Genomic DNA, 19,505 nt, shown 5'->3' with positions numbered 1-19,505 from the left:
AGATACATATATCTAATTGTCTACTCCTATCTTCACATGGATGTTTGATAGACACCTCAAACTTAGTTAACTGTGTCTAAATCAGAGTTTAAAAATACTCCCCTCCCCCTGACCAAATCTGTTTCTTTCTATTTCCCCATTCTCAGTAAATGTCAGCTCCATTCTCCCAAGAACCCAGACTAAAACACTGGGTATCATTTTTGACTCTGTTCTTTCTCTTATACTCATATCTAACCTATCAGTAATTCCTGTGTGCTTTATCTTCTAAATAGGATTGGAATATGACCACTTCTCTCCATCACACTGACTTTAGTCCAGGTCATCCTTATTTTTTTATTCCAGTTAGGCTAATCTCCGTGCTTGCTCTCTTGTTTCCCTATATATACTGCTCACAAAGCAATCAGTCATCGTTTGGAAAAACAAAACAAAACAAAACAACTTTTTATTATGGACCTTTAAAAGCATACACATAAATACACATAAATGATGACTACCCCCATGTACCCATCACTTAGCATCAAAAATTAACATTTTGCTCATATTTTTCTAAAGCTTTTTTAAGTGTTTATTTATTTTGAGAGAGAGCAAGTGAGCAGGAGAGGGGCAGAGAGAGAGAGAGAGAGAGAGAGAGAGAGAGAGAGAGACAGGGAGAGAGAGACAGGGAGAAAGAATCCCAAACAGGTCCCATGCTGTCAGCACAGAGACCAATGCGGGGCTCGAACTCACAAACTGTGAGATCATGACCTGAGCCGAAATCAAAAGTGAAAGGCTTAACTGATTGAGCCACCCAGGTGTCCCTTTCCTTATCTTTTTTCCCCCTATTTTTTACCCTCTTTTTTTTTTTTTTTGGTGGAGTATTTTAAAACAAATACCAGCAAAGGTGTCCTTTTATTTATTTATTTATTTTTTATTTATTTATTTTTTATTTTTTTTTCAACGTTTATTTATTTTTGGGACAGAGAGAGACAGAGCATGAACGGGGGAGGGGCAGAGAGAGAGGGAAACACAGAATCGGAAGCAGGCTCCAGGCTCCGAGCCATCAGCCCAGAGCCTGACGCGGGGCTCGAACTCACGGACCGCGAGATCATGACCTGGCTGAAGTCGGACGCTCAACCGACTGCGCCACCCAGGCGTCCCAAGGTGTCCTTTTAATTATGAGATCAAGCTGCTCACAACTTTCCAGTTGCTTTTCGGTAAGAGTCAAATCTTTTATGATGGCCTACAAGGCCTCTGTGATATGCCAGTCCGCCCCATACAACATCTCCGTTTCCTGTCCTCACTCTGCTTCAGCTACACCAGAGGTTCTCAAACCTTAGCACGCATCAGCATCTTCTGGAAGGCTTGTTATAGCACAGGCGGCTAGGCTCCACCCGAGTTTCTGGTTCAGTAGATCTGAAGTGGGCCTCCAGAATTCGTATTTCTAGCAAATTCCCAGATGCTACTGGACACACCTGGACAACCACCTGCTACATTGTTCTCCTTCCTGTTCCTCAACAAGCCAGGCAAGATTTTGCATAGGAGTCTTTGCATGACTCTTTCCTTGCCCTGAGCGCTCTTTGCTTTCCTCAAGATTCATTTTATTCCATCTCTGTTTAAATGACATCATTTGCGGGGCCTTCTCTGGCTACTCCTAAAATAGCATCCCAGCTCCTCACTCTGATTTTCTTCATAGCAGGCATCGTTCGTTTGTTTCTCCGCCCGTCTAGATTGACAGCTCCACGAGCCCACAGACCTGGCTTTGCCCTCTCATCTCATTCCGTACCAACACCTTGTCTAGTAGGTGCTCATTTCACTTCTCCAACGAAGGGATCATACACTGAGAGGGGAGGCCCAGGTCCCTGCTTGGAACACTGGACGGGCAAATTCATTTCTTCCTGCCTCAGTTTCACCATTTGTAAAGGAAGTGGTTGGTTATGCCTACCCTTTCCCTCTCCCCAGGCATAGGCTCAAATCAAAAGAGAAGGATGTGAACACGCTTGCAAAGCAGAGCAGTAAGTCAATAGCGAGCGCTAATATGCCGTGCTTTCGGGTGCCCTTTTTCCGCACAGACAACCCGCCCCCCGCCCCATTTTCTAGCTCCCCCGCCCGGGTGACCCACAACCCCAGCTGCGGGCGGCCGCCGCCCCCGTCCCGCCCCGCGAGCCCGCGTCTGGGCACGCCCGCCCGCTCCTGGCTGGCGCCCGCCCGCCTCCACCAACAACAGCAGTAGCGGCGGCGGCAGCAGCAGCAGCACCCTCAAACAGCAACAGCAGGAGCAGCACCCTCCGCAGCGCCAGCACCCTCAGCAGCAGCAGAAGCAGCAGCAGCAGCAAGAGGAAGGGGAGGTGCCGAGGGAGGGGTCCTCGGCCGCCGCGGGAGGCCGCATCGCCGTCCCGTCACGGCGTCGGCGCGGCCGGGGCCAAACCCGGAAGTGGCCGAGCCCGCGCGCCCGCCCGTCCCGCCGCCGCCGCCGCCACCGCCCCGCACTCTGGAGAGCGCGGGAGCCGCGCAGGCAGACGGAGCGCGCCCGGCCGAGCGGGCCATGGCCGCGGGGGCCGCCGCCGCAGGTGGTGGCGCGCGGTGAGGCGAGCGCGGCGCCCCCTCCGGGGCGGATGGAACGCGGCTCGGCGGGCGGGCAGTGCCGGCGTCCGCGGCTGGAATGGTGCTGGCGGCGGCGGTCGGTGCCTGCGTTCTGAAGCCCGAGAGGAGCCACAATGGAGACGCCGCCGCTGCCTCCCGCGTGAGTGAGCGGGCGGGCAGGCGGGCGGGCTGTGCGGCTGCGGATAAGCGCGCCGCTGCGGCGCGTGCCGCCGGCCACGGGCGCTGCTCGGGCACGGCCGCCCGGTGCCCGCCGGCGGAAGACGCCCGGAGCCGCCGGGGAGCGGACGCTGGGGGCGGCGGGAGGTGGGAGCTGCGGGGCGTGACGAGGTGCGGTTCCCGCAGTCCTGAGGCGGACGCGGGCGGAAACTCAGCCTGGCCAGGCAGTGACTTAGAACCCTGGATAGTATCTAGGGAAGGGGCTTCCCCATCCCAAGCGAATAGAAGATTCCGGCTGGGCTGGGCTTGGGGACTCTGCCCGTCCTGTGTGCGCCTCCCTGGAACGCTTGGGCTGCTGGTGCCTAGCTTGCCAACCCCTTTCTAAGGGATGGAGATATGCTGCACGGGAGTCCGTTGAAAAAAAGGGAACTGGAAAGTACCAGACACCGGTGTCTAAATGAATTGACCTTAGATTGCTTGCTTCTTCGAATTTCTAGCAAAATTAATATCTGAAGAGCTTTTACATCACTCTAAATGAGCCACGGCTGTTCAGGGCATGTGACCTCTTTTACCTGGCACTGCAGAAAATTGTATCCAGAAACCAGAGCATCTTCTGTTTCCTTGGTACCCTAGGCAAATTAGTAGTGTAGCTACCTGCCAGGCACAGGTGTCTTCTTCCTTGGTACCCAAATACATTCAAGATACCTGCAGCGAAACTACTTTCCAGAAATAATAACAGTTGAACAATTACGTGGAAGATACTGAAGAATTGCATTATTCAGTACAGTATATATTTTTTGAAAGTATTTGGTAAAAGTGGACTATAAATCCCCAGGAGTTTTGAAAATTTCCATTTTGATTTGCCTTCCTTAGTTTAACCTTTATCAGGGAACAAGAGCCCCTTGAATCTGACTTTTCAAACCGTAAGCAAACCTCATTCTGAGATCAGTGTACCTTTTCACGAGAGCTTATTCATGGAGCCTTATCGTTTTTCACTTAGATTTGGCCAGCTTCACTCCATGGCAGTTGTACCGCACCAGCCTCTTGTGGTTATTTGGCAGAATTCCAGCCAAAATATGGGTATTTGGCCTGGACTGAATAATTTTTTGATGTCCAGCCCTTTTAAGGAGAGCTGGAACTATAAGATCCTGGAACTGTAATTTCTAAAAGTGCCTTACAGAATTTTTAGCTTGAGTGGAACAGGTCATGGGGATCTAAGGAGTAGATGATAAAACTGATGAATTGACCCTTCCTGGCCAGTAGAAGCAAGGGCTCAGTGGCTTCGTGATCACTTAGCTTTGAGGGCTTTGTGATCGGGTCATGTTCTTTAGCAGGTTTGGGAAGGCTCCTAAACCCTAGGGAATATGACGGTGGATTGTTAGCATCAGCAGCATGAATATAGCACCAGCACATGGGTTCTGTCCAGGCTTAGAGACAATTAAGGCAGGAAATGGTTCTTGTATGTAGATAGCACATAGTATATGGAATATATCATGTAGGCATGTTATCTATACTAAGCCTGTTCCCTTTATATCAGTTTCCTGCAGTCCCCTTTTACTTTTGGAGCAGAGGGAACTACAGGAAAGAACAAGGGGCTCTTAGAATGCAGGTGGAAAAAGGGTGTGGACAAAAAGCAGCCTCTGGAGGGAGGGACTAGAGATGTAGAAAATGATTTAAATAGAAATAACTGAAAATGAAATGGACGTGTGCATGGAAATACTGATAAACTGAATCTAGGACAGATCAATTAATCATAATTTTGGTATCCAGCACAATTCTCTGGTATTGAGACTCCATCAATAATGCTGGAACAATGACAGGCTGAGATGTAATGGAAAACAAGGAATGTCAGCAGGGATGAAAGATTTGTTAAAACTTCTTTTAATGAGGGGTGGCTAAAGTTGGTGAGACTTCTTGATTGTTGATATTCGTTTAATACTAAATACAAGTGGGGTTTATTTTCATTTGGCCCATCTAAAATTAACCCTCATTCCAGAATTTGTTAGAATCAGAAATAGGTTCCCTTCCTGCCCCTTGGCCTATTTGCCTTCACTCCCATTAGCTTACTTTTTCCTTCCACACTAAATCTTAGGTGCTGTATTTGAGGATTGCAGACAGTGTCTTTGGGAAGGAGCTTTATTGGGCCTCACTGGGCTTGAGTTGGGTAGATGGAGGCAGTCAAAGTTATTGGCAGGGCTCAGCTTCTTGTAAGGTTAGATTTTTAACCTGAGCTTTAAGGCAAGGAGAGATGTTTGATGTGGACTTAAAATGCCTTGGGTGATGTGGTTGGAAGCAGGAGCTCAGATCCTCTTTGGGTGAGTGTCTGTTTATTAACTCATTAATTCTGCGAATATTTGAATGCCTGTCTCTGCCTGCCACTGTGGAGGAGCTTATGCTCGTCCTTCTCTTGTGATAGCCAGTTTTACACTGTTTTCAGATCCCACCTTGCTGCCCTTCAGCCTGTTAGCACATTGTCTTGGAGGGGTAGGATGACTGCCCAGGTTCTCTAGTTCCTTTGGGATGGGATGGGCTCGTTGAAATTAGGTTTTGATCTCTTCTACTCTTTCCACTCTTTCACTCTTTGCCTCCAAGTTCTCCTCATCCTTTTTGATTCTCATATTGTCACTGGGCTTCATATCTCTCTGCCTGTTGTTTTTTGGATCTTATATGTGACGTTTAGATTCTCTTGCGTTTAGGAGTCTGGGTGATACTAAGATGATGGGACATTTGCCTCTGATTGAATCTGAAGGTGTGTAACTAAAAATTAGATGTAGGTTAGCATAGGAATTTTGGGTGGTAAACTGAGACGCGCAGCCCTGGCCTCAGGAATGTTTTGCATATTCTAGCTTTTATAGTTATTTTTGTGAAAGATTTTCATAATTATGAAATTGAGGGAAGGCTGAGGTATAGGGTGGCATGCATCCCTTTGACCACCTCTCACTGAACAGTGTTTTGGTCCTTGTTTTCTTAATGGCTCTGCTTTGACATGTTGGCCTTCTCTTTACAAGACTTACATCTTTGCTTTTCCTTCACAGAGCTCAGCAAACATGTCTCACATACAATCATATCTTGGATCAGCGATTCCACATCACTGGAGACTCTTGGCATCAGAGTTGTTCAAGCGTAGGCAGACAGACATCTTCTTGACCGTGTTCATAGGGATTTAGGCAGCAGAAGATTGGTTGAATCAGAGCAGAGGTTTTCAGAATTTTGGGTTTCACTGATCTTTAAAGTTAAAAAAATAAATAAATAAATAAACTGAGGTCCATCACAGAACTGCTAACTTATTTTTTTGCTTAGTAGAAAAAAAATTGATGAAATAATAATTACCAGCTATCACCATTTTTTTGTAAAAGAAAGGACAGTTTAGTGTCCCTTTCCAAATACAAAGAAGGACATAATCTCAGACTTAAAAGGATAGTCTTTAAATTGAATTAATTTAGTTTTATGAAAACTTACTATATTTTCCTTATTTTGTCACAGATCAATAAAAAGTTTACTGGAGCCCGGCTTTTGTGATCCACCGGACCAGATGACCTTTAATGTTCTTTCTAATTTTAAGATTGAGTTACTGTGAATTTGGAACCTTGACGCAGGTTACCCCAGTATTCAATGGTTTGTCTTACAGCACACTGGAATGTATTCTTGGTTTTGTTTAAGTAGACATGAATGTAAATTGGGCATCTGTCAGATGATAGGTGAATCTCCTCAGTGACAGACAAAGATGTTTAAAATATGTAGGAGTAATAATGGCTGACAAGGTAATGTTGAAAGAAGACATGGATCACTGTGTGTTGAAAGAAGTGTTATGTAAGGAAAATTCTGAGGTGTATTTGGGAACTTGAGAAGTGGATTCTGGAAATAGGTAACATTGATGCAGTAGTCTTAAATTTTTCTGATGCTGGGAAATCACTCCTCCCTCTCCCACTAAATAGCCCCAAACCTCTTGTTTCTATAATACACACAGTAGGCATTCAATAAATATCAGTAAGCCTGCTTTCTTGAAGGTGACTGCAAATTTACTCATCTGTGGCTGTAATGGAACTGCACTAGAAGTGTTTATGAAAACAGTTGAACTTCTTCCATAAGACCAGGAAGAAGGTTCTTTTCAGGTGATACAGAGAATGAAAATTGCTTTTCAGATGCTCTTCTGTAGAATTCTTCCAAATTCTAAATATTGTTTGCTATTTATAATAAGGGAGATAAGGTTTTTCATTCATATTTATTGGGTGCTTTATGACCAGACTTTGGGAATATCTCAGAAAACAAAGTCTTTTTCATTGTGGTTGAAACTGATAGCAAACAAATATTTAATACAATTACCGTAGTGCTAGGGTCAGTATACTTTGTGTGTTATGTGCTTTACTGTTTTACATTTCAGACGGTTCGCATTTGCTGAAGTATTTTTTTGACCAGTTCTTTTCACTGATCCTGCCTTGAAAATAAGCCCTTGCTTTCTATGACGCTGCTTTTTCTTGGTTCTCTCCTGTAGGTTTTAGGTTGCTAAATGTGATTTACTTTATTACTTTATCTCATTTAATCTTGTGAACATGAGATTATGTTGGTGTAGGTTCTTATCTTTTTTCAGACGGTAAATTCCTTTTCAAAGGTTATCAAGTAGGAGGAGAAGTTGGGACTCTCTCACTGATCACTGTTTTCTGTCTTAGATGGCTTTTCTTCTGTTACGGTTCATTGGCAGTGTCTGCTCCTCACAGATGCAGGTTTTGGCCAGTTTTTTTTAATAACTATTGATCACTAAGTTGTGGCTCCATCTGTGTCTTAAGCCTAGGCTCTAGATCTGTGCCTCAGTCTTGAATTTTCAACTTCTTATAGAACTTCTCTGCTCTTAGCTTACACATCAGAGTCAACATGTCTAAAACTGAGTTTGTAACCTTTGTTCTCAAACTGATTTCCCTTTATAACATCTGCACATAATCAATGGAATAATCATCCTTTTGGTCCCAGATACCCAAAGCCTTGGCATGGTCTTTGGTTTCTCTCTGTCTCTCTGTCTCTCTGTCTCTCTGTCTCTCATCATCCTCCACACTTATCAACTTCTGGAAACTGTATACTCATGGTTTCAAGTGTCCATTCTGACTCCTTCTATCCTGAACAGATTTCATCCCTTGATACCTGCATTTTTCTTTTACCTTTTCTCCTGTTGAACTCTATGTGTTGTTTCCTCACCTTTCAATCCACTTACTATTTTGACCCCAACATCTTAGAGTCACATCAAGTGACTTACCAAACCAGTTATCTCAACCAGATAGATGGTCAGAGTCCTCGATCATTTTGTCCTAATCTTATAGTATGTTCAAAAGTATTATGTGCTTTGACCTCCTAGAGTAAACTCTGCCTTATCACGAGTGAGGAATCCCCAGCCTTTTCCCAGCCTGTCCCCAGTTAAAACAACTTGGAATTCTTCCAAAGCCCACTTGGAACCCTCTCTTCCTTCACAAAGTCTTCCCTATTTACTCTAATTCATTCCAGCTGCTCTTTGCATTCCTATAGTGTCGGTAGCCCATTATTTTGCACCTGTGTGCTGATTTGTGCCATTCCCTGGTGGTTTCAGATGTGCCTCCCCAGTTAGATGGTAACTGGAGAAGTTTCTTGCGTTCAGCCTCCTTCATCTCCCCCATTCTGCTTATGTTAGGGTATGCAGTCAGCATCTAGGCAGTGCTTATCTACTTGATTTATTAACACTGGTGGTTGCGTGGAGTATTGCTAATAATTTTTAATTGAATGTCACAATTAAAAAGGAGGAAGGCCAGTCAAATCCATAAAAATATATCTCTATATTCAGTTCAGCTCCTAACCTCAACATTTTTCTTCTTAACTCTGTGTTTACATTCATACAGTATTTAATGCTTGTACAGCTCCCTGAGGCAAGTAGGTGAGGTGTTATTATCTTTGACTTTCCTATTACATTTCATATTAGACATATTTGTGGAATAACAACACCTTATTTTGTAAGTAAACAGTCTAAAGGCCAGAGAGGCCAAGTGACTACACCCAAGGTCACTTGGTTAGTATTTGGCATCGTTAGGAATACCATTCAGGTCTTCCAGCTGATTCTGGTCCTCTTCTAGTATGTTTTCATCCGAGTGTTAGAAAATGTAGCCTAGTCAACTGAATTGTGAAATCAAATTGCTGCCCTTTCTTACTAGCCAAGTGCTGGTAATACTAGGGAAAGTGGCAAAAGAAAAGCCAGAAAAAAGAGTTGATAAAAGACACGGAAGTGTTTGAAATGGATCATCAACCTCTTTCTCCCTATTTTAGCACGTCACAAATATCCCACTCTGACAGCGCTTTGTTAACTGTTTGTTTATAACAAATTCTTTAAAATAAGATTGATCTTGCATAAGACATGCTTTTTACCCTGGTCCCTTTCCTGGTAATAGTCACTGCCAGGGACAAAAAGTGCCTGATTGTGCTCTGTTTGTCATGTAGGTGGGAGGGAAAGAGGGAGAGCAAGCTGAGTTGAACTGAAGCAGAGCTTTTTACAGCTCTATTGTTCTACTATCAGAGAGCAATTATATTCCAACTTCCATCAACCTCTCCACTTCAGACATCCCAACCACGTCCTCCTGCCAGTGCTTCTCCGCACACTTAACATAAAGCCACACAACTAAATCCCAGGGGGAGAGTAGTGGGTCCGGGGTGTGTGTGAGATCTCCCTCTGTCCTCCAATAGGTTCAGTGCTCTCCCTTAATTGCTAATCCATTTTAGGAAAGTTGGGCATTTCCAGCTTTTCCAGCTCAGAGAAATCTGAAACATAACTTTTGGCAATATATGTGCTATACTGATGTATTCAGTGGCATTACCTTTTATTCTGTCACCATGCAAAGTTATTACAATATTATTGACTATATTTCCTATGCTGTACTTTTCATCCTTGTGCCTTATTTTATAACTGGAAGTTGGTACCTCTTAATCCCCTTCACCTGTTTCTCTCACTCCCCAAACCTTCTCCTCACTAGCAACCACCAGATTGTACTCTCTATATTTATGAGTCTTTTTCTCTTTTTTTGTTGTTTGTTTAGATTGCACATGTAAGTGAAATCATGTGGCATTTGTCTTTGTCTGACTTTTTTCAATTAGCACAATACCCTTTAGGTTCATCCATGTCATCACAAATGGCAAGATTTCAGTGGCATCATTATGATATCTTGTAAGGTGTTCTGGGACTGGAGAGCAGGGATTTTGTTTTGTCTCACAAGATGCTTTATATTCAGTTCTATAGGTTTTCATACTGAAGGTACAATCCAAATTCTTACATGTAAATAGATATAGACACTAACTTTTTTAAAGCTATATTTATTTGGTAATAGGACCATATGTCTGCTGGCTCTATACCTAATGAAAGTTTGAATTCCAAACAGTTGAAGAGAATCTGCAGAGCATGTCTCTTTGTCTTTAGCTAATTGCAAAAACTGAAGCCACAACTCTTCCACAAACCAAATCCTGTTTCCAGTGGAGAAAGCCCTCTATTTTTACAACCTCTAAATACTACGGTGGTTATTTGGGTGAGATGAAGGATGTGAGACTATTTTTTTGGGAAACTGTAGAGTGACATAACATACTAGTTAAAATATCGGCCTTCTGATATCTTGGACTTGCAAACGGGAGCATTGTTAGTATAATCAGCTTCTGAGTGGAAGTTTAGTTAGGGAAGACAGCACAGAAAATAGAAGAGATATTATAAAGTAATGGAGAAACTTCAGAGCCGTAGAGCATGGATGGTGACTGAAAACAACAGCTGCTGATGTGAACTTGGCAGAAGTTTGTGAGTAATGGTGGGTGACTCATTGTGAGCAAGGGAGTCTTACAGCCTTTGAGGTGAACAGGCAGAGGGGAGAGCAGAGATGGTGGCCACCCAGGGGCTAAGTATTTGTGTCCTGCGTGTGAAAATGTCTGGTCCCCTGTTAAATTTTGCAGCTGCATCATTCACATGAGTTACAGCATTGTTTCTACCAGAAAACCCTAAAAACACGAACAACTCATATGTTCTAAAGTGTTTGTTCTCAATCTGAGATGATTGTCCCGGGGTGGGAGGGAAGTGGGTGGTGGGACATATTACATCACTTTTTTTGTTTTGTTTTGTTTTGAAATTATACATAGCTGCCTTTCACCCCTGCTTCTGGAGATGCTGTCATTCAGATATACCTAGTCCTATAAAAAGGGCTTGCCCAAATCTTCATGGGAAAAGGGATGGTTGAGTGCAGTTTGAAAAATTGTTTGGCTCATTGATTTTTAAAAATCAATAATTAAGAATTTTTTTTTTAATTTATTTTTGAGAGAGAGAGAGTAAGAGAGAGGGCACACACGCAGGGAAGGGGCAGAGAGAGAGAGGGACACACAGAATCCGAAGCAGGCTCCAGGCTCTGAGCTGTTAGTACAGAGCCTGACATGGGCTCAAACTCACGAACCATGAGATCATGACCTGAGCCCAAGTTGGATGCTTAACCAACTGAGCCACCCAGGCGCTCCTAAAATTTTTTCTGAAGTTTATTTATTTTGAGAGAGAGAGAGAGAGAGAGAGAGAGCGAGCGAGCATGAGTGAGGCAGGGGCAGAGACAGTGGGAGAGAGAGAATCCCCAAGCTGACAGCACTGAGCTCAACATGGGGCCCCATCTCACGAACCATGAGATCATGACCTGAGCCAAAATCAGGAGTTGGACACTTAACCGACTGAGCCACCCAGATACTCCTTGCTTCTCATCCTTCTGACCCCTGCCATTAGGAATCACTCTGCCAGAACAAGTAATGTATATCTAAAGAAACTATGCCTCATTTCTAAGATGGCCACAGAATTTTTGCAGTAGGTTTAAACCTTTGCTTATGGATATTGACTCTTTGAGGGAGACAGCCCTGTGAGAGACTTTATTTTCTTCTCTGAGAATTCATTTCTGTCACTAGTGTGTTTTGGGGCAGAGTTAGAGTTACCTAGTTACCTGGTCTGAGAAGCCAACCTTACCCACAGCTGGAAATTTACACAACAGTCAGTCATTGAAGGAAGACTCAAAGATTCTTATAAAACATAGCTGTGTATTGGGATCCGGACCCTTGGAAACCTCAACTATGTTGAGTATGTTTTGATAGCACTAAGCTATTGGACAGTTTTAAGACTGGTTGCGAGTTAGAATTGGGGAAAGACTTAAAATGAAAGAACTTTGAAAAAGTATCTCTTCTAGATAATTAAAAGAAGACAGTTCTCAGAATGAGGAGCTTCTCTGGAAAAGGCTACCTCCCTGCTTCAGAGGGAAGCAGGGAGAAGGTTTAACTGCATTTACTGGTATACCTGAAAGGGTCAACCTTCACCTCCCACTTAGCTGCTTCCTAGTGTATGTTCATTTCCACATCTGTAGTTTTAGGCATGATGTATCATTTTGTTACTCAGTTCTGCTTCTGAGTGAGAGACTGTCTAACACAAAACCATATAGGAAATGGAAAATTATGGAAAGGACTTCAGTGTTGAAAACTGCACCCTGTGCAGCAGGGTGCTGTATTTGTAAGTAGCTCTCAGTACAGAGAACACTTAAAAAAAAAAAAAAAAAGTCAGTGTTATTTCTTACTTATTCCTTTAAGCCTTTGAATAAAGTCTTTTCTTTGTAGAGTTTATGGAGTACATCAGAAAAAGCAGGAGCTGAACATAGCTTTAAGAATGCACCTATATAGATATTGATTGCTGTATGGTAGTTTTAAAAGAAATTTTTTTTTAATGTTTATTTTTGAGAGTGTGAGCGGGGGAGGGGCAGAGAGAGAGTAAGACACAGAATCCGAAGCAGGCTCTGAGCAGGGGCTTGAACCCATGAACTGCAAGATCATGACCTGAGCCAAAGTCAGAGGCTCAACCAACTGAGCCATCCAGGCACCCCATGTATGGTAGCTGTCTTAAAGTTAATTCTCTAATGCAGGCAGTTTTAATTCATAATTTCTTAAGCAAATATAAACACTCTTGGCTCTTAAATAATGGTATTCTTTCTAGGACTGAGTTGCTTTCACTTCCATTCTGAGCATTGAAAAGCCCTTCTGTGATAGTTTTATCAGTCCTCAATATTATATTTCCCTTTTGTTATAAACTCTTAAGTTATTAAACTAGAAGCTAATGTAAAACTTCTTAAGTTGCTATACATGTGGATGTTCAGTGTTATGTGGTCAGAAAGCTTGCATAGGTTGAATGTATCTATATAATTTCCCTTTTTTCCTACTGTTTTCTTTATGAAAGGGTGGTGGGGAATAGCATGAGAATACGTCTTAAACTATAAAATGTTTCCCAGTCCCCTCCACCAGATCTGAATGTTCTTTCATCTTTGTCTCCTAGACTTACTAGCTCTTTTTCTCAGGCCAAGCGTAACTCATCCCTCTACACACACACACACACACACACACACACACACACACACGAGGATGTACTATCCTATTCTCCCATTCCAGCTGTGGGCTCACCTCCAGGAGGCAGGGTCTTGTACTCATTTGCTTGTAAGGCCCCCCCTTTAAAAGCTCTCAAGTGATAGGGACACATGACTTATCTCCACTTCTGGTATGCATACCCTTGAAGAATCAGATGCCTCAATTAGTGTTGAATGGAGGACTGAGCAAAGATAGCATCTGTGGTTAATGGTAGAGGTTACATTAATGTTTGAGTGCTTGAGTTCCATTGCTTCGTGTATCTTCTATGTGTACGTTTCTACCCAGGTAAAGTTTTCTCTCCAACTCTAGACTCTAATATGCCAATTTTACGTCTTCATTTGGATGTCTGATATCTTAAAACCAACATGTGTGAAGGCTAAGCTCTTGATCTTCCTACCCCCAAACTGGTTCCACCTGCAGCCTTCCCCATCTCAATGGAAACTCAGTCCTTCCAGTTGCTCAAACCAAAAAATTGGGAGTCATCCTGATTTTCTTTGATGCACCACGTGCATTTCGTCAACAAATCTCGTTGGCACTACCTTTAAAATATACCCAGAACCCAGTGACTTCTCATCACTGCTCCTACCTCCACTGCTACTACCGTGCTCTGAGCCTCTGGCATCTTCTACTGAATCACTCTTCTAAATAGTTTACACTCTTTTATCTTTGCCCACATTGACTGTTCTCACCCAGCAGCCAAAGTGATCCTATTGAAAACGTAACTTGGATGGTGTCATTCTTCTGTGATGCCTCCCTATTCACTCAGGGTAAAAGCCAAAGTCCTTACAGTGTCCCACAGGTCCTACATGATCTGCACTCCCCTCTGCTCCCCTAGCCCCAGCCCTGGCCTCACCATTCCTGGAACACACCAGGCACATGTAGGCCTTGGCTCTAGCTCTTCATTCCTTCTGGACCTTCTCTCACCTCCTAGTCTTGGTTCAGATCTCACTTCTCAGTTGGGCTATTGATGACCTGATGACCCTGTTGACTAGTGCAAGTTGTATCACTCCGTCCTCTCGATTCTTTTTACCCTGCCTTTGTTCTTATATCCGTAGCTCTTATTTTATGATGTGCTGCCTGTTTTACTGATTTGTTCTGTGTATTGTCTCCTCCCCATCGCCCCTGCTAGACTCCAAGCTCTGTGAGGGTAGGAGTCTTTTTTTTGTTCACTGTTCACCTGTATTCCAAGTGCCTAGAATGGTGCTTGGTACATAGTTGGCACTCAAAAATGTTTGCTGAGTGAATTCGTAAGAGGTAATACTTTAAAAATAAATGATCCTTTCAGAATGGGTCAGGAAAGGAAGAGGTATGAAGAGAAATATGGCAATAAATAATGATGTTTGTCTGTTGTCCTTTGTGTGATATATATGCAAGTATGACTTCTTTAGGCTTAATTTGGTATCCTGATTTTTTTCTTTAATAGCTTTATTGAGGTATAATTTACATGCCATAAAATTCACCTATTACAGTTGTACAATTCAGTGATTTTTTAGTACATTTCTAGAGTTGTGCAACTATCTTCTCAGAAAGTTCCCTTGTGTCCATTAGTAGTTAATCCCCACTCCCTGCCATGGTACCCTGATTTTATTTGTTAATTTTTTTGCTCCCAAGTCTCAAAAGAGTAGTTTATACAGCAATACTAATACAGCCTGTGCTCTTAAAAATTATGTTTAAATATGAAGTTAAATATCATTGCTTAATGTAGGAAATGGTATTGAACATTAGTGAAAAGAATGGGCTCAAAGAGTCAGACTGGCTTTGCTCTTACCCAGCTCTACTATTTAGTTACCTAAATTGTTTTTTGCCTTCATCTTTTCATCTGTTAAATGGGGATGGTAATAGTAATGAGCTCACAGAGTTGTTGTGAAGATTAAGCAAATAATACAAGTAAACAACTTAGCACAGTGGCTGCTGAATAGTAAATACTCAATAAACTTTAGCTAACAGGATTAATCTCTTGTTACAAGAGTAGGTCTGAAATATATGGGGTAAATAAATAGCCTGGCAGGTAGAGAGCAAAATTCAAATCAGAGTCTAAGTTTTTGAAGTTTGTGTAAAATATGGGCCTGTTCCTGTCTTGGTTTGTAAATAATGTATGACTACAGCAGATTGTTAAAAGCATGTTAATTTCCAACAGAGATCATTTCTCAGCATTTTTATTTCAAAGTATCTGCTGAACCACTTTTACTGAATTTTCTGTGCTCCTTTGTGATAGAGCTTTGACACCATGGAGGTGATTACCCACTTTTTTGTTGAAATCGTAGTGATCATCAGAAAGTGCTCTGAATTGTGTCTTGATCTTACCTTGGGATATACTGCAAGACTTCCTCTAAATGAATTTGAGAGATTTGTTGTATCTCTTATAGCCTAATAAGCCAGAACTAAATTATTTTTAATAAGATCTTTTCTGTTTTTTTTTTCTTTTATGTACAGATGCACAAAGCAGGGTCATCAGAAGCCTCTCGATTCAAAAGATGATAATACTGAAAAACACTGCCCAGTGACAGTGAATCCTTGGCATATGAAGAAAGCTTTCAAAGTCATGAATGAATTAAGAAGGTATTATTACATTAATATTCATGTAACATGTGTCTCTTCCCTTTATTTTGTAGTTGTTTCTAGTGAATATTCTCTTCATGCCTCATTGGTTCTTTATTTGATATAGAGAACATTAAAAGCTTTTTCTATGGGTTTTTTTTTGTTTTTTTTAATCAGAAGCATGAATAGTATAAGGCTGGTCTCCGATATGTAGCAACTAGCCACATGTGGTTAATCTGAATTAAGATGTTCTGTAAGTAGAAAATACAAAGTGGATTTCCAAGATTTAGTACAAAAAAGAATGTACAATGTTTTATTAATAACTTTTAAGAATATTGGTTACATTTAAAAATGATAATATATGGGATATTTTGGGTTAAATAGAATATATTATTGAAATTATTTTCACTTGTTTCTTTTTTTAATGTGATTACTAGAAAATTATGAATTGCATTATATTTTATATTACATATATATCCCATAGTTCTATTGGATGGCTTGGTGTAGGGTTTCTCACTTATCACAAAGAATATGGAAAGAAAACTGTAAGGGAAAAATGTGATACTTTGGTGGTGGTGGTGGTAGTAATTTTGAGGACTGGTGACCTGCCCATTGTTAACGTTATTCTTAAGTATGTTAAAGGTCACTGATATGAAAGAAGTGACTTTAAAAGTTGATTGGAAAATGAATAGTTGTTTTTTTTTTTTAATTAAAAGACTAATGTGTGTATTAACCTTGGTTTAGTTTTCTTAGCCCTTTGTGAAAGTATTTTTTTTCCGCGTTGTTCTCTTTGTGAAAGTACATATATTTAAAAGCTTGGGCTAAAAAGAAGGGAGTGACTTAAACTGTCCTTCAATCTCTATCTGCTATGTCTTCGTAAAAGTCCACCCTTAAGGCCCATCATTTGTTTGTTTTTTATTTACGTAAAGATACAATAAATATTTATCTGTTGGGTGCTGGAGATACAATGGTGAGCATGAGACACATAGCTTATGGTTGAATGCAGGGAGCAGGCATTAATCAGAGGATTACACACATAATTTACTATAAATTTTAATGGCAGTAAGTGCTATGAAGGAGGGCTGCCTGGTGCTGTGAAGGTTGATAACAGTGGTCAGGAAAGGCTTCCTGACCTGATAGAAATATTTGTGCTGAGAACTAAAGCAAAACAGAGGTAAGGAAATGAAGGCAGGATGGGGGTGGGAGAGGTTAGAAAACTGTTCCACGCACAGGGAATGGCAGTGCCCAAGTCTGGTGGTGGGACAGAGCTGGCCTCATTGGAGGAAATGAGGGGCAGCTGGAGCACAAATGTCAAGGGGGTCATGGCAAGAGAGGAGCCTGAGTGGGCAGGTGGGGCCCAGCATACTCTGGGCCTTACACATTTCAGTCTTGTTGTCATGGGAGGAAGCCACTGGAGAGTGTTAAGCAGGGTAGTGACATGATCAGATTTGTACTTTGAAAAGAACATACTTGCTGCTAGGTGGAGAGTGGAGTGGAGAGGGACAAGGAAGTTAAATCGACTATAACATACTTGATTTGCTTCCTAGTCCAGCTCTGATAGTATTTCTAATGTTTTCATTTAGTCTTTGGGAAAATATGTAGTTGGGATAATCCAGCAGGTCCGGATGTGCTGTTCTAGTTTTTTAATCCCGTTTTAACAGTAGTTATTGAATGTAAACTGCAATGGTTACTAAATGGAACTGAAAAGTAAGAAAAATAGTCTAGTCATTAAAATTTTTTTTTTTAATGTTTATTTTTGAGAGAGAGAGACAGAGTGTGAGCGGGGAAGGTGCAGAGAGAGACAGAGACCCAGAATCTGAAGCAGGCTCCAGGCTCTGAGCTGTCAGCACAGGGCTCAGACTCACAAACCACGAGATCATAACCTGAGCTGAAGTCGGCCGCTTAACCGACTAAGCCACCCAGGTGACCCTAGTCTGGTCATTTTAAGACTGAGATTTTTAATGGCTCTTCTTTTTCTTTGAAAAGTCTAGAAAGACTGACTTTTTCCTGTTCACATTTCCTCTCCACACCCCCTTCTGTGGGAGCACCGTAACCATGGCCTTCCACTGGTGTGAGTAGGGCCTCTGTTGACCTAGGCATGACTCACTAAACTTCAGGGAAGGTGACACCTTCCCCTGAGGTGGATGACCCCAGTTTAGGGACACACTCTGGACTTGGGCGAACTGTGTTACTTCTTTGAGGCTTAACTATAAAATGAAGGGAGGAGACAGGATGGAATGTGAGGTTCATTGCTGCTCTGACTTCTCTGAGTCTGTGAGATTTTTTCCTGCTTACATGCACAGCACTGGTGTCCTTGCTTCATCCTGGGTTTATTTTGCTCTAGCCTTCATGTACCTATGTGTCCCGTTTTGGGTGTGAACTATATGGCTGTGAAACAGCGTCTTACTCTTTGTGTCGTACCATATCAGGAACCAACGTGTCACCAGGCTGGTAGTTGATGCTGATTTTCAGAACAAAGAATGACTTTTAAATAGCCAGAGGGTGTTCGCTGCCAGCTCTATATCCAGGATTGTTTTAATAAACTCACTAACTGATATTGTTTTTTTTTTAAATAAACTCTCTTTGGGATTCATCAGAACCCTTTTGTTTTGTTTGTTTTAAATATCATTCACTTCTGGGGCACCTGGGTGGCTCAGTTGGTTGAGCGTCTGACTTTGGCTCGGGTCGTGATTTCACGGCTCGTGAATTCCAGCCCCGCGTTGGGTTCTGAGCCTGGAGCCTGCTTCATATTCTGGGTCTCTCTTCCTCTCTGCCGCTCTCCTGCTCATGCTGTCTCTCTGTCTCTCAAAAATAAAAATAAACATTAAACATTTTTTAAAATATCATTCACTTCTCTCTTAACCCTTATGGCCCATTTGAGTAATTAAAAAAAAAATCTTGGAGGAAGCCTATTCTTTAAACAGCTGAAAATCTTTAATTTCCTGCCATTGCATCAACTTCCTGCTGCCAGGAAGAGGTAGCTGAGAGTGGTTTCCTGACTTCTGGGAAGAGAGAACTTCCTTGTTCTTATTGCTCTGCTCTTGGGTCCTTGCCTTTAACTGGTAGAATAACAGCCATACACTATAGAGCGTTTTTATGAATGTTTGACTGATGGAAGTGATATTTTAGGAGTAAAAGTCACTTTTTTTTTTCTAGTTATGGTTGTTGTAAGGTGTGGTTGGGGGAGTGGGAGTGAGCGGGCAAGAGCTTTGTAAAGTTTAAGTTTGAGAATTAATATAGTTTATAGAAAAAGAATGTGACATTTTCTTTAAACTAGTTTTTTGTTTTTGTTTTCTTTTTTAGACAGGAGGCCCAGATATAGCTCCATGTCCCAGCCCAATATGAGCTTGAATAGCTTAAAATTACTTGGCTTAAAAACCCTGCAGTTACTTGTAAACAGTGTATTCTACAAGTGTTTGTAAGCAGCTGGTTCTCCTTTGAAATCTGCTAGCATGCGCGGCTGTGCGGGAGCCAGAAACAGCATCAGACTTGGCCCATGCCCTGCGAATGTCTAGATTGCTATAGGAGATGTCTAGAGGAGAGGATGTGGGGGAACAGTGCATGCTGGAGAGGATTTTCACAGGAGAAATCCACAGCCACCCAAAGAAGAGGTTTCTGCTGGACCTGATCGCGGGCAGTAGGATTCATACAAAGGACAGGAGAGGAAAGGCAGTTCCTGGCCTGGATGACTGCATGAGCTACGGGGGGGGATAAACATAACTTGTTGGATAAAGTGAATCAAGAGTTCGTGCTGGGGAGTCTGTGCAGAAAAGGTTAGGAAGCGGGAGAAGGACTGAATTGTGCAGGCTTAAATAACG

The 19,505-nt window shown here is 42.3% G+C and overlaps 1 protein-coding gene across 6 annotated transcripts in view; it reads left to right on the top strand.

Annotated features, from left to right (window-relative positions):
- Positions 1-2,550: 2,550 nt before the first annotated feature.
- The window catches only part of KLHL2 (kelch like family member 2), a 115,961-nt gene continuing 99,006 nt past the window's right edge, over positions 2,551-19,505 (top strand). For all 6 annotated transcript variants that reach the window (XM_045055708.1, XM_045055706.1, XM_045055707.1 and 3 more), the window contains exons 1-2: positions 2,551-2,719; positions 15,583-15,708. In XM_045055708.1, coding sequence (XP_044911643.1) covers positions 2,694-2,719; positions 15,583-15,708 — 152 coding nt within the window. In that variant the 5' untranslated portion in view covers positions 2,551-2,693. The remainder of the gene's footprint in view (positions 2,720-15,582; positions 15,709-19,505) is intronic.

This window comes from Felis catus, chromosome B1 (genome assembly GCF_018350175.1).
Source record: "Felis catus isolate Fca126 chromosome B1, F.catus_Fca126_mat1.0, whole genome shotgun sequence".
In the NCBI taxonomy this organism is placed as follows: domain Eukaryota; kingdom Metazoa; phylum Chordata; class Mammalia; order Carnivora; family Felidae; genus Felis; species Felis catus.
The sequence above is the reverse complement of the archived record's forward strand: the minus strand, read 5'-3'. Positions and strand labels throughout refer to the sequence as shown.